This window comes from Oncorhynchus nerka, linkage group LG16 (genome assembly GCF_034236695.1).
Source record: "Oncorhynchus nerka isolate Pitt River linkage group LG16, Oner_Uvic_2.0, whole genome shotgun sequence".
NCBI classification, from domain to species: Eukaryota; Metazoa; Chordata; class Actinopteri; order Salmoniformes; family Salmonidae; genus Oncorhynchus; species Oncorhynchus nerka.
The window spans coordinates 36,610,048-36,626,826 of record NC_088411.1 but is presented as its reverse complement, the minus strand read 5'-3'; the positions used below and the strand labels follow the sequence as shown (position 1 = coordinate 36,626,826).

At 40.3% G+C, this 16,779-nt stretch overlaps 2 protein-coding genes across 3 annotated transcripts in view; one reads left to right on the top strand and one right to left on the bottom strand.

Moving 5' to 3' along the window:
• LOC115144625 (circumsporozoite protein-like) overlaps positions 1-685 on the top strand; it is a 4,018-nt gene extending 3,333 nt beyond the window's left edge. For both annotated transcript variants that reach the window (XM_029685663.2, XM_065002304.1), the window contains one exon: positions 1-685. This exon is cut by the window's left edge. The gene's annotated coding sequence lies outside the window, so the exon portion shown is untranslated.
• A 1,340-nt stretch (positions 686-2,025) lies between these two features.
• LOC115144454 (hepatic leukemia factor-like) lies at positions 2,026-16,779 on the bottom strand. Its single transcript, XM_029685508.2, has 4 exons — positions 16,401-16,779; positions 14,809-15,156; positions 11,581-11,792; positions 2,026-4,714 (listed from the first exon to the last, which is right to left on the bottom strand). The coding sequence occupies exons 1-4, from the start codon at positions 16,534-16,536 to the stop codon at positions 4,499-4,501; spliced, it is 912 nt and encodes a 303-aa protein (XP_029541368.1). The 5' UTR covers positions 16,537-16,779; the 3' UTR covers positions 2,026-4,498.

The following is a 16,779-nucleotide window of genomic DNA, read 5'->3' as shown; positions in this document are numbered from 1 at the left end:
AGAAAAAACAAGGGCCTTGTCAGCTCAGTGCCCATCGAGACCAACCAATGACTTGACCAATCACAGAGCCCCATTTGCAATATGAATAGCAGCAAATGATGCATCCCCCATGTTTCATGTTAGAGGGATTAGTGTCCAACTCAAGTATTATGGGAGAGCGAGGGTTACATATTCTCTCTGATGTTTGCTCTGCTTTGCTTTGGTCCTCTCTGCAGGGTAACATACGTTTCTTCTTGTTAACAGACCAAAAACATTTTGGTCATATTCTGGATTTGACGTAGGTGGTAGTGGGGACTAATAAGGAGTGGACATCAGTTAAGGGACTTAGTCTAGGGAGGGAGATATTTGTGGCACGCAAGAGGGAGGATTTAAAATCAAACTTGACTTGAGCCAACGTTCAAGTGAACTTGGAAACAAACAGGTTGAAACAGGGTGGAATTTTCCCAATAAGAAACAGTTGTTGTCTTTTTCTGTTGCAAAACATTTCGCTACCGTGTACACTAATGAATAACACCCAGGTTTTGGGGAGAAGTCAGACATGTTGCTATCAAAACACAGTATATCCTTCATTAAATGTCATATTTATGGTACAGTATTAAGATACTGCAAGAATATATTGCACATTAAATAAAAGTATCACAAAAGTATCACCTTTGCCCAAGCCCCTGTAAATTACATTGTATAAAAAAAAGATTAATAAAAAAAAACTAAAAACTAAACTAGTTGATGTGTTTGTACGTATGCTGAGAGAGAGAGGTAGACAGCACAGTGCAGCATAACACACACACACACACACACACGCACGCACACACGCACGCACGCACGCACACACGCACACACACACACACACACACACACACGCACGCACACACGCACGCACGCACGCACACACGCACACACACACACACACACATTGTGCTAGCCTGTCTAATCATTAAATGTCACGACCAAATAATGTACGGCTGAATTACAGATGTGTTGGCTACAGCACATAACGCAGTAGTGTAGTAGTAAACTATGACATGGGACCAGGCTATTGAAGATCTGCCATGGATGGAGATCGCCCTCCAGTGGTTACCTTTGGAAAAACTACTCTCTCATCTGACTCTTTAAAAACATATATTTCTGATTGAATTTTCTCATTCGTGAGATACAGATAGTTATTGCATCATGTCTTGTCTTGTTTCTTTTTTCCTCATCTGATACCACACAGGGAAACCACCGAATCCAACCAAGAGCTTGTGGATTGAGAACATTGTTTCATTCCAAATCAACCCGTAGGTTTTTGCCCCATATACTACCCACCATATACTACCCACCATTGCAACCTGTACGTTCTCACTGGCTCCAGGTCATCTACAGGTCTCTGCTAGGTAAAGCCCCGCCTTATCTCAGCTCGCTGGTCACCATAGCAGCACCAACCTGTAGCACGCGCTCCAGGAGGTATATCTCACTTGTCACCCCCAAAGCCAATTCCTCCTTTGGACACCTTTCCTTCCAGTTCTCTGCTGCCAATGACTGGAACGAACTGCAAAAATCACTGAAGCTGGAGACTCATATCTCCCTCACTAGCTTAAAGCACCAGCTGTCAGAGCATCTCACAGATCACTGCACCTGTACATAGGTCATCTGTAAACAGCCCATCCAACTACCTCATCCCCATACTGTATTTATTTATTTATCTTGCTCCGTTGCACCCCAGTATCTCTACTTGCACATTCATCTTCTGCACATCTACCACTCCAGTGTTTAATTGCTATATTGTAATTACTTTGCCACCATGGCCTATTTATCGCCTTACCTCCCTTACCTCATTTGCACACACCGTATATAGACTTTTTATACTGTATTAATGACTGTATGTTTGTTGTATGTGTCGAACTGCTTTGCTTTATTCTTGGCCAGGTCGCAGTTGTAAATGAGAACTTGTTCTCTACTAGTTAAATAAAGGTGAAATAAAATTTTAAAATAAATCAAATAAACCCCCACTTGTTTTATCATCAGAAAGAACACATAACTAGCAGATGATTTCAACCATTTTATTTTGATCATGAAAAACAAACGAAAGACAAGGGAGGAATACTTGGAAAAACACAGATTTGAACATATCAGCATATAAGTATTCTGTCTAGTGAACCCTACACCAAGAGGAATGTAGGAATCATCACACAAAAGGGAGAAATTAAGAAGAGACATAACATAAGCGTTTGTTGTTGGGATTTGACTTTCTTCTAAAACCAAAACTACATACAATACAACTAAGAGTTTAAAAAGGGATGCCAATATCAATCCTCCTCTTAGACTACAGAGCTTCTGCTTCTGAAAACCAAAGAAAAAACGCAACAAAACATACACAACTTTTCAAAACGAAAACAGCAAAGCGTTTTGAGTTTGTCTGTGGTGGGCGTGAGGGGTTAAAGAGTGAGACTGACTACACTTTCATATGGTCTGTAAAACAGCCTGTCACTTTCATATGGTCTGTAAAACAGCCTGTCACTTTCATATGGTCTGTAAAACAGCCTGTCACTTTCATATGGTCTGTAAAACAGCCTGTCACTTTCATATGGTCTGTAAAACAGCCTGTCACTTTCATATGGTCTGTAAAACAGCCTGTCACTTTCATATGTAAGGTTGTCTTGAGTAATGCCCATGCAAAGTATCTGAGAAACAGCATCGGTAGAGGTGAACAAGTTCTGAATATACATAGTTCATTTTTTAAATACACAGGAGATATATGTAGGGAAAAAAATACTGTACAAAAACAAGAATATCTTTGTAGAAACAACAAAACCTTTCATATATTAACATATACTTTCTATACTGTAATCTTTTGGTCTGTAGTAAAGAGATATATAAAGTGATGTGGGTATATTCCACAGGCAACACCATTCATTTGCCCAACGTACACTGTGTTCATTTGTTATATACAGTAGTACATCTGTTACATTCATCTCTCATTGGGTCATGGGGAGAGCATCTGTACGGTGTTAATATTAGGACAGCCTCATTCTCAGCAGGAATTCTTTCAATCTCGGCAGGACTGAGAGGCAGTCCTAATATGGACAACCCGTACCTCTGTAGACAAGAACATGACACCGAGAAAAGATGACACCTGACAAAAGAAAAAGAACACAATAAAAACTATTGCCTACTGCACAGATGCTGATAATGTTCACGTTTGAATGCTTGAACAACAAATAGAATCATGCCTGATTTTATGTAAAGACATAAATATCATAATATCACCTAATAAAAGCAATTAGAAATTGGTTACGTGCTAAAATAAAGAGGGCAGGTCCATGCGTGTCTGTGACAGTAGGCTTGGTAGAGAGGAGACCAAGAGCTTATACTGCCTTATTGCTTTAGCTTCCCGAACATGTTCTGTTCAACAGAGTGATCTGGTGACAAGGAACTAGAAACAAACCTTTGTTATACATAACACTGCTATAAGAAGAACATGAGAACGATGACGCTGACATGATAATAGCCTGGCGGCCGGGTCTGTCTCTGCTTTATCCTCCATGTTGTCGCCTCACTAAGGCAACAACGTAGCGTTGCTTAATGCAGAAACAGTCGGATACCCAGGCTAGTGGTATGTAGGCCTGGGAGAGGTTTTAAAGTATGAGCAGGGCAGTGATTGTTTACACGTTACAAACAGCTTATATCTGTTGGAGAAGAAGACAGGGAGGGAGGTGGATAAAGTGGGACAGGTAACGTCAGGGGGAGACGTCTCAACTGACATTTACACTATGGAAACCAGAGAAAAACCGAAGCAACCATTAACACAAGATGATTCACAGACATTATGAATCAAGAACGTTATGAATCACAGACGTTATGAATCAAGGGAGTGGGAGGAGGGTAGGTAACATAAGATTCAACATACACATTCATAAGAAAATAACACACCACAGAAAAAGTCATGAAAAATGCAGAAAATAACACAAAAGCCATGTGTGGACAGATACACTACTTCAGAAAGAAAAGAACCAAATGAAAAACACACACAGATCGGAAATCAAATAAACCCATTCCGTTTCTTACATATAGACGGTACAGAAAGCTACCCGCTTTCCCTCACAAGGGCCAATCACAGAGAGACATGGATGAGGATGAAATATATGGTATAGAAAATGAGTAGAAATGTGCTACTGAGCCTAAATAATTTTGTCCTTCAATCTCTTGATACGAGTTGTGAGATGGTAGGAGGCAGTTCCTAGGTTGTGTGTGGGGGCAGTTTTCGAGCAGGGAGGACATTGATCGGGTGGTAGCCTCAGGCAGGTGTAAGCCCAGCCTCTCAACCTCATGCTTCTGGGGGTGTTCAGGGATGAATGAGGACCTGGGCAACAGGGCCGTGTGTGTGTGTGTGTGTGTGTGTGTGTGTGTGTGTGTGTGTGTGTGTGTGTGTGTGTGTGTGTGTGTGTGTGTGTGTGTGTGTGTGTGTGTGTGTGTGTGTGTGTATTCTCCATGTTTGTGAGTGTATTCTATCTCAGTCCCATTACAGAGGCCCCTGTGTGGCCTGGTACTCGGCCACAATGTTCTTTGTGCGCCCAAGCTCTCTTCTCAGATCGGCCACCTCCATTTTCAGGGCGGAGTTCTCCTTCTCCAGGAAACCCGCTCGGATGGCGATCTGGTTTTCTTTGAGTCGACGGGCGTCACGTGACCTCTTGGCAGCCACGTTGTTCTTCTTACGCCTCACCCAATACCTGTCATCCTGCTCGAGAGGTGCAAGGGAAGAGAGCGGGTATTAAAAGAGGGGAAATGTACTTAATTATAGACTGGGTGGTTCGAGCCATGAATGCTGATTGGCAGACAGCCATGGTATATCAGATCGTATATCAAGGGTATGACAAAACATGTAGTTTTACTGCTCTAATTACGTTGCTAACCAGTTTATCCGCGTTGCGCCGCTACGACGATCAGCCCTTAGCCGTGGTATATTGGCCATATACCACACCCCCGGGCCTTATTGCTTAATTATACACTACCGATGAGCAATATGATTATTTAAAAAATAATCACATATTTGATATAATCGTGTTAACTGGACTGGTAGCTTTAGACAACTTTTCATTGACTTATTTCTGTGTTGAAAACACACCCATATGTTAACTGTCAGGGATAGATCTCTCCCAATTAGAAAATGACCCCTCCTCTCAGTCTGGCAGCTAGGAGGAGTTTTCCCATAACCTTTGTACACAATCAGCTTTCAGTCAATTCATTACTGGACTAAAGCCCTGCATGGATATACCTTTATGTGAATACATTTTTAAAAAGGCAAATCCCCTTAGTCTGACAGAGGAGAGAGAGAGAGACAGAGAAATAATGAAAGAGAGAGAGAGAAAGAAAGAAAGAACAGGAGAAAGAGAGGGAGCGCGAAAGAAAGGAAGAGCGGTAGAGAGAGGGAGAGAGAGAGAGAGAGAGAGAGAGAGAGATTAATCACACAGGGTGTTCTTGGGATGAACACAAGACCAGCTAAGCCTCTTATCTGGACAACACACCCCTTAGGTCAGATCTGACCAATGGGAAGGGTGCAAATAGGGTCAGGGTCAGATGAGAGCTGATGGAAGCAGCTAGTGAGAAGAGAGACAGAGAGAGAGAGATAGAGAGAGAGAGAGAGAGAGAGAGAGATAGAGATAGAGATAGAGAGAGAGAGAGAGAGAGAGAGAGAGAGAGAGAGAGAGAGAGAGAGAGAGAATGCAGCGTGGTAATCAAACAAACCAGAGTTGATGGCTCTGTGTGAACAAATTATAGTCTACTACAAACTATAGTCTACTACACACTTTGGTCTACTACACACTACAGTCTACTACACTAACTACACACTATAGTCTACTGCACACTATAGTCTAAGACACACTATAGTCTACTGCACACTATAGTCTAAGACACACTATAGTCTACTACACACTATAGTCTATTGCACACTATAGTCTACTACACACTATAGTCTATTGCACACTATAGTCTAAGACACACTATAGTCTACTGCACACTATAGTCTAAGACACACTATAGTCTACTACACACTATAGTCTATTGCACACTATAGTCTAAGACACACTATAGTCTACTACACACTATAGTCTACTACACTTACACACTATAGTCTACTACACTAACTACACACTATAGTCAACTACACACTATGGTCTAGTACACACTATAGTCTACTACACACTATAGTCTACTACACACAATCTGCTACAACACAATATAGTCTACTACACACTATAGTCTACTACACTAACTACACACTATAGTCTACTACACACAATGGTCTACTACACACTATGGTCTACTACACACTATAGTCTACTACACTAACTACACACTATAGTCTACTACACACTATAGTCTACTACACTAACTACACAATATAGTCTACTAAACACTATAGTCTACTACACTAACTACACAATATGGTCTACTAAACACTATAGTCTACGACACACTATACTTTACTACACACTCTGGTCTACTACACTGACTACAAGCTATAGTCTACTACACACTATAGTCTATTACACTATAGTCTACTACACTATCTACACACTATTGTCTATTACACAATATGGTCTACTACACACTATAGTCTACTACGCTAACTACACACTTAAGTCTACTACACTAACTACACACTATAGTCTACTGCACACTACAGTCTACTACACACTATAGTCTACTACACACTATGGTATACTACACACTATAGTCTACAATACTAACTAGACGCTATAGTCTACTACACACTATGGTCTACTACAAACTACAGTCTACTACACTAACTACACACTATAGTCTACTACACACTATAGTCTACTACACACTATACTCTACTACACTAACTACACAACATAGTCTACTACACACTATAGTCTACTACAAACTACAGTCTACTACACTAACTACACACTAAAGTCTACTACACACTATGGTCTACTACACTAACTACACACTATAGTCGACTTCACACTATATTATACTACACACTATAGTCTACTACACACTATAGTCTACTACACACTATGGTAGACTACCCACTATAGTCTACTACACACTATAGTAGACTACCCACTATAGTCTACTACACACCATAGTCAACTTCACACTATATTCTACTACACTAACTACGCACTATAGTCTACTACACACTATAGTCAACTTCACACTATATTCTACTACACTAACTACACACTATAGTATACTAAACACTATAGTCTACTACCCACTATAGTCTACTACACTAACTACACACTATAGTCTACTACACACGTACGTCTACTACACTAACTACACACTACAGTCTACTACACACTATAGTCCACTACACTAACTACACACTATAGTATACTACACACTATGGTACACTACACTAACGACACACTATAGTATACTATACACTATGGTACACTACACTAACGACACACTATAGTCTACTACACACTATGGTACACTACACTAACTACACACTATAGTCTACTACACACTATAGTCCACTACACTAACGACACACTATAGTATACTACACACTATGGTACACTACACTAACGACACACTATAGTATACTACACACTATAGTCTACTACACACTATAGTCTACTACACTAACTACACACTATAGTCTACTACACTAACTACACACTATAGTCTACTACACAATATAGTCTACTACACACTATAGTCTACGACACACTATACTTTACTACACACTCTGGTCTACTACACTGACTACACGCTATAGTCTACTACACACTATAGCCCGCTACACACTATAGTCTACTACACACTATAGTCTACTACACTATCTACACACTATTGTCTATTACACAATATGGTCTACTACACACTATAGTCTACTACGCTAACTACACACTTAAGTCTACTACACTAACTACACACTATAGTCTACTGCACACTACAGTCTACTACACACTATAGTCTACTACACACTATGGTATACTACACACTATAGTCTACAATACTAACTAGACGCTATAGTCTACTACACACTATGGTCTACTACAAACTACAGTCTACTACACTAACTACACACTATAGTCTACTACACACTATGGTATACTACACACTATAGTCTACAATACTAACTAGACGCTATAGTCTACTACACACTATGGTCTACTACAAACTACAGTCTACTACACTAACTACACACTATAGTCTACTACACACTATAGTCTACTACACACTATACTCTACTACACTAACTACACAACATAGTCTACTACACACTATAGTCTACTACAAACTACAGTCTACTACACTAACTACACACTAAAGTCTACTACACACTATAGTCTACTACACACTATGGTCTACTACACTAACTACACACTATAGTCTACTACACACTATGGTACACTACACTAACTACACACTATAGTATACTACACACTATAGTATACTACACACTATACTCTACTACACTAACTACACAACATAGTCTACTACACACTATAGTCTACTACAAACTACAGTCTACTACACTAACTACACACTAAAGTATACTACACACTATAGTCTAGTACACACTATGGTCTACTACACTAACTACACACTATAGTCTACTACACTAACTACACACTATGGGCTACCACACACTATGGTCTACTACACACTCTGGTCCACTACACTAACTACACAATATAGTCTACTACACACTATAGTCTACTACATACTATAGTCTACTACACACTATAGTCTACTACACACTATACTCTACTACACACTCTGGTCTACTACACTAACTATACACTATAGTCTACACACTATAGTCTACACACTATAGTCTACCACACACTATGGTCTACTAAACACTATAGTACACTACTCACTATAGTCTACTACATACTATAGTATACTACGCTAACTACACACAATAGAATACTACACTAACTACACACTATAGTCGACTTCACACTATATTATACTACACACTATAGTCTACTACACACTATAGTCTACTACACACTATGGTCCACTACACTAACTACACACTATAGTCTACTACATTAACTACACACTATAGTCGACTTCACACTATATTATACTACACACTATAGTCTACTAAACACTATAGTCTACTACACACTATGGTCCACTACACTAACTACACACTATAGTCTACTACACACTATAGTACACTACCCACTATAGTCTACTACACACCATAGTCAACTTCACACTATATTCTACTACACTAACTACACACTATAGTATACTAAACACTATAGTCTACTACCCACTATGGTCCACTACACTAACTACACACTATAGTCTACTACACACGTACGTCTACTACACTAACTACACACTATAGTCTACTACACACTATAGTCCACTACACTAACTACACACTATAGTATACTACACACTATGGTACACTACACTAACGACACACTATAGTATACTACACACTATGGTACACTACACTAACGACACACTATAGTCTACTACACACTATGGTACACTACACTAACGACACACTATAGTATACTACACACTATGGTACACTACACTAACGACACACTATAGTATACTACACACTATGGTACACTACACTAACGACACACTATAGTCTACTACACACTATGGTACACTACACTAACTACACACTATAGTCTACTACACACTATAGTATACTACACACTATGGTACACTACACTAACGACACACTATAGTATACTACACACTATGGTACACTACACTAACGACACACTATAGTCTACTACACACTATGGTACACTACACTAACTACACACTATAGTATACTACACTACACTAACGACACACTATAGTATACTACACTACACTAACGACACACTATAGTATACTACACACTATGGTACACTACACTAACGACACACTATAGTATACTACACACTATGGTACACTACACTAACGACACACTATAGTATACTACACACTATGGTACACTACACTAACTACACACTATAGTCTACTACACACTATAGTATACTACACACTATGGTACACTACACTAACGACACACTATAGTCTACTACACACTATGGTACACTACACACTATAGTCTACTACACACTATGGTACACTACACTAACGACACACTATAGTCTACTACACACTATGGTACACTACACTAACTACACACTATAGTATACTACACACTATAGTATACTACACACTATAGTACTACACTACACTAACGACACACTATAGTATACTACACACTATGGTACACTACACACTACACTAACTAACTACACACTATAGTCTACTACACACTATAGTATACGACACACTATGGTACACTACACTAACGACACACTATAGTCTACTACACACTATAGTATACTACACACTATGGTACACTACACTAACGACACACTATAGTATACTACACACTATGGTACACTACACTAACGACACACTATAGTCTACTACACACTATGGTACACTACACTAACTACACACTATAGTCTACTACACACTATAGTATACTACACACTATGGTACACTACACTAACGACACACTATAGTATACTACACACTATGGTACACTACACTAACTACACACTATAGTCTACTACACACTATAGTATACGACACACTATGGTACACTACACTAACGACACACTATAGTCTACTACACACTATAGTATACTACACACTATGGTACACTACACTAACGACACACTATAGTATACTACACACTATGGTACAGTACACTAACGACACACTACTAGTAGTACTACACACTATGGTACAATACACTAACTACACACTATAGTCTACACTAACACACACTATAGTATACTACACACTATGGTACACTACACTAACGACACACTATAGTATACTACACACTATGGTACACTACACTAACGACACACTATAGTATACTACACACTATGGTACACTACACTAACGACACACTATAGTCTACTACACACTATAGTATACTACACACTATGGTACACTACACTAACGACACACTATAGTATACTACACACTATGGTACAGTACACTAACGACACACTATAGTCTACTACACTAACTACACACTATAGTCTACTACACACTATAGTATACTACACACTATGGTACACTACACTAACGACACACTATAGTCTACTACACACTATGGTACACTACACTAACGACACACTATAGTCTACTACACTAACTACACACTATGGTACACTACACTAACGACACACTATAGTATACTACACACTATGGTACACTACACTAACGACACACTATAGTCTACTACACACTATGGTACACTACACTAACGACACACTATAGTCTACTACACACTATGGTACACTACACTAACGACACACTATAGTCTACTACACACTATGGTACACTACACTAACTACACACTATAGTCTACTACACTAACTACACACTATAGTCTACTACACTAACTACATGCCATTCACTCACTGTGATTATCATTTATTCATCTATTCATCAATAACAGAAGATGGCCGGATCTACCTGTTTCATAATCAGGGATAACACAGATAGTCTGATAGATTAGAGACACAGAGAGACACACACACATACCTTCAAGTCATCTGGCAATAACACCTTGCGGGCCTTCTTGAACATGGGCTGTGGTTTGAGCTCCTCGGGGGCAAACTTGCGTTTGCGGGGGTCGAACATCTCCTGTCCTGGTACGCTGGACAAAACCAAGTCAGCAGGGTCAGGCACATAGCTCACCGGCACCTGGATGGACTCTGGGTCGATGGGGCTGGGAGTGTTTCTGGACGGCAGGGCTGGTGAGGGAGAGTAGGAGGACAGAAGGATGTTAGATACATGGAAGTAGGTTATAGAAATGTATTTGATAGAATTAGAGAAATTACCACTACATATTTTTTCGGGGAGAGGGTTGGTGGTTTAGTGCACTATTCTGAAGATATTCAAGATAAAAGTTAAACTTGAGCTAAATCAACGTGACAAGGTGAAATTAGTGCGTTTTTATTCCTTGCACCATGAATAGTCACATTGTTATCGTAATGTTTCCAGTAGTAGTGACAAACTGCAGCCACTGGGGGGCACAAGACACAAAGATAACACACAACCTAAACCAAAGTTTGCCCGTCTGTGAAACATCTAGTACCTCGTGAGTACCTACATACTCACCCCTCGTCTTCCCCCTCCATTTCCCATCCAGAACTAACTACTGGACAGAAAAACACTGGTTCGAAAATGGTTACGTGGACAGGATTTATGTAAGTCTGTATTCATCTATCTCTGACCACTGTCCTTACACAAGCATTATGCATGTAAGTATAGATTTGCATTGAGTGGGCCTGAGGCTGGAGGCCAGCTGGTGTGAGATGGGCGAAAGCGATAGTGCCAGAGGCCCCTGCTCCTTTTCAGTGTTCAAATTACATCTCAACCTCAATCTGAACCTGATGTGCCGACTAGGCCCTTCCCTAACATGAGCCGAGGTAGAATAGTTGTATAGAGAACCTTATAGCCTTCACACTCTAACTATAGTGACCTGTACAGGCAGTTTACTTGTTCATCAAGCTGCCTTACACTACAGAAACAGGAGACAGGTCCCTGTCCCTATGGGCTGTTCTGGCTCGGACCGGGCTTATTTGTCAAAGGCTTAAATACTTACCTAACTAACCTCGTCCCCAGGCTCAATTGCTACCAGAGAGAGAGCGAGAGAGAGAGACAGCTGGTGGACGAGATGAATTACACTGATGCTGCCTGAGACATATACAGTGCATTCACAAAACTTGTTAGGTTACAGCCTTATTCTAAAATGGATTGAATAGTTGTTCCCCTCATCAATCTACACGATACCCCATAATGACAAACCAAAAACAGGTTTTAAGACATTATTGCACATTAATAATAATAAATAAAATGGAAATATCACATTTACTTAAGTATTCAGACCCTTTACTCAGTACTTCGTTGAGGCACCTTTGGCAGCGATTACAGCCTTGAGTCCAATCAATTGAATTGACCTCAGGTGGACTCCAACCAGTTGTAGAAACATCTCAATAAAGGATGATCAATGAAAACAGGATGTACCTGAGCTCAATTTTGAGTCTCATAGCAAAGGTTCAAATAAATATGTAAATAAATATTTTTTTTATTATTATTGTAAAAACCTGTTTTTACTTTGTCATTGTGAGGTATTGTGTGTAGATTGATAAGAGAAAAACAAACATATAAGGCTGTATGTTACAGAATAAGAATAAGGCTGTAAGGTAACAAAATGTGGAAAAGTGAAGGGGTCTGAATACTCTCCGAATGCAATGTAGATAGATCTATACGTAGTTCAGCTCAGATGTACTGGGAAATATATGACTTCCAAGAAATATTTGACTTCCAGCCCCAGTGTGAAGATTTCATAAATCACGAGAAAGCAATGTATGCTTTATTAGACCTGTGTGTGTATAGCACCTGATAATCAACAGCTGCCTCTCAGAAGCTGCTAATCAACAGCTACCCCTCAGAACCTGATAATCAACAGCTGCCTCTCAGAACCTGATAATCAACAGCTGCCCCTCAGAACCTGATAATCAACAGCTGCCTCTCAGAACCTGCTAGTCAACAGCTGCCTCTCAGAACCTGCTAGTCAACAGCTACCCCTCAGAACCTGATAATCAACAGCTACCCCTCAGAACCTGATAATCAACAGCTGCCTCTCAGAACCTGATAATCAACAGCTGCCTCTCAGAACCTGCTAGTCAACAGCTGCCTCTCAGAACCTGCTAGTCAACAGCTACCCCTCAGAACCTGATAATCAACAGCTGCCTCTCAGAACCTGCTAATCAACAGCTGCCTCTCAGAACCTGATAATCAACAGCTGCCTCTCAGAACCTGCTAATCAACAGCTGCCTCTCAGAACCTGCTAATCAACAGCTACCCCTCAGAACCTGATAATCAACAGCTGAACCTGCTCAACAGCTCCTCTCAGAACCTGCTAATCAACAGCTGCCTCTCAGAACCTGCTAATCAACAGCTGCCTCTCAGAACCTGCTAGTCAACAGCTGCCTCTCAGAACCTGCTAATCAACAGCTGCCTCTCAGAACCTGCTAGTCAACAGCTGCCTCTCAGAACCTGCTAATCAACACCTGCCCCTCAGAACCTATTAATCAACAGCTGGCCCTCGGAACCTGCTAATCAACAGCTGCCTCTCAGAACCTGCTAATCAACAGCTGCCCCTCAGAACCTGCTAATCAACAGCTGAAGGGATATAAAGTGAGGGATTTGACCTCCAGGGGGAAGATTTCACTTAAATCAAGACAAGGAAATCTATGCTTTTCAGAAGTGTCTAAGACCTGCCTATCAAAACAGAAGTGCTTAAAATGAGTGACTAAAGAACAGAACAGTACGCTAATTAGTTGAGCTAGTGGGGTCACGACCAGGGTCTGCCATCAAAGCCTGGAGAAATTAGGGGTAAGTGCCTTGCTTAAGGGCACATCGGCAGATGTTTCACCTTGTCGGCTCGATGATTCGAACCCATAACCTTTCGATTAGGGGCATAGACAGAGGAAACACACACACACTCACGGGTCACAACATCTGAATTTCACACCTTTTCCATTCTGGGTTTGAGGCCTCTTCTACGAAACCTAAGTAGTAGTCCTACTTTATTCTTCCTGAGCTGTGGTTGATATGTATTATATGAGCTAGAATTGTCTTTCAGATATTCTCTGTACAGACAAACAGAGGATGTGGGTGTTATCCTTTTTTCCTTGTGTGTGTGTGTGTGTGTGTGTGTGTGTGTGTGTGTGTGTGTGTGTGTGTGTTTTTTTTACACACCTGCTCTGGCGAGGCTAGGGAGACAGTTCTGTGCGCCCATGCTTGTGTGTACCGACGTGGATGCGCTGGCATGGTTGCTAAGGTCGATCACCGAGGGCAAGGCTTGTGACATGATTGGCGTCTGGTGCTGGGACTGTGATTGGTACTGGTTGGGGTGGGTGGAGGCGTCGAGTTCAGAGGGGAGGCCGTTTTCCGACAGGAACTCGTCCAGATCCATGTACTCCAGCTGGAAGTTGTCTCCATCGTAGGGGAGAGTCTTGTTCCACAGCGTGGGCCCCAGGAAGGCTGACTGGGGGGCACTCCTCTCCTCATCCAACTTCTTCTCCTTCTCTTGCTCCTTCTCAAATCCTAAAGAGAACATGGGGGGGGGTCCACAGTAAGTACCAAGACACCAAAAAAACAACGCTCATCTATATATACAATGGTAGCACTTTACTTCGAGGTACAGAAATTAGATTACAGAAACAGTCAAATAAAGTGCTGCACAGTCGTGAGGCTTCTATGCTAGTATTGAAAGTGCTATGCTAGTATTTAAAGTGCTATGCTAGTATTGAAAGTGCTATGCTAGTATTTAAAGTGCTATGCTAGTATTGAAAGTGCTATGCTAGTATTTAAAGTGCTATGCTAGTATTTAAAGTGCTATGCTAGTATTGAAAGTGCTATGCTAGTATTGAAAGTGCTATGCTAGTATTGAAAGTGCTATGCTAGCATTGAAAGTGCTATGCTAGTATTTAAAGTGCTATGCTAGTATTTAAAGTGCTATGCTAGTATTGTAAGTGCTATGCTAGTATTGAAAGTGCTATGCTAGTATTGAAAGTGCAGCATCTATTTATTGCATCTGTTATTTGGGAGACTAAAGTATCCTCTATGGTTTGCAGCAGCTCATCTTCAGGGTTAACTGGTTTGGATAACTGGTTATGAGGAGCAAAAAAAGCTGAAATTCGGAAGTGAAACCTGCTTTGATAACGTTACTTCAATAACAATATCTATTGCTACATCACTACCTCTCAAATGATCATACTTTCAATCAATCAATCCATTGCATCAACATACATCACTGATCACTGGGGCTAGCTATATAATTCAATACATTCATGTAGGAATAATAAGGAGTAGTGTGGTAGTTAATTGCTAGCTAATGAATTTGTCAAGTGTTGTCAGGTGACTAATATCAGAAAACATAGCTACTGTAGGCCTACTAGTGGAGCCGGTTTGGGCACATACAGACAGGTACCCACGTATATAGTAACCTTATGTGAACTATATCCATATGTCTGTATTTCGATAGGTAAGGACGCTGAAGCAAATCATTATCAATTTGATCGAAGATTTCTAAAAAAAATAATGTTGGCTATAGGCCTTTAGAGAATAGTTCAAAATGCATTATTTACGCTATCTATCTGGAGCAAAGCGAGTCCATAGATACTAGTAGATTTTCCAATAAACTATTCAATATATAAATAAATAATGTAAATAAACAAATTGTCTCTATAAAAATAAAGACAATTTAAGTTTGAGATAAGTAATGATATATTCTAGAATAGAAAGGAATAGAATAGAACAGAGTAAAACAAAGGTTAGGCTGTTTTTACCTTCATGTTGTTGTTCGTGTTGTTGGAGGAGGGGTAGTTTCATGGGGTTCTCCAGTAGAGACTTCAATACCCAGTGATTCGACATAGGTAGAAACCTTGGATTCCCCGGGAGATGTCTGGACACTATTTTATCCATCTCGCCTCCCTTCAGCTGTCAAAAAAAATCACTTAACCTGGTCCTGGTGGGCTAATACAAAATCCAAAACGTTCAACTGTATCGAAATTTTTTATCGAAATCACAGGTCGATTTCGACCTCAACAACTGCCGATATAAAACCCAGTGGGAAAAGCTGGTTCCAGTGACACCTGCTATTCCAATAGCTCTGTAGTCTACAGTAGAAGGCAGAGCTAGCCTAGTCCCGTTCACCCATTCATACCA

Excerpts from the sequence above, each read along its gene's own strand:
- LOC115144454 (XM_029685508.2), bottom strand. The coding sequence starts at position 16,536 with ATGGATAAAATAGTGTCCAGACATCTCCCGGGGAATCCAAGGTTTCTA. Across the intron at positions 11,793-14,808 it reads CCCTAGCCTCGCCAGAGCAG|CCCTGCCGTCCAGAAACACT; the intron begins GTGTGTAAAAAA and ends CTCCCTCACCAG. Across the intron at positions 4,715-11,580 it reads TATTGCCAGATGACTTGAAG|GATGACAGGTATTGGGTGAG; the intron begins GTATGTGTGTGT and ends CCTCTCGAGCAG.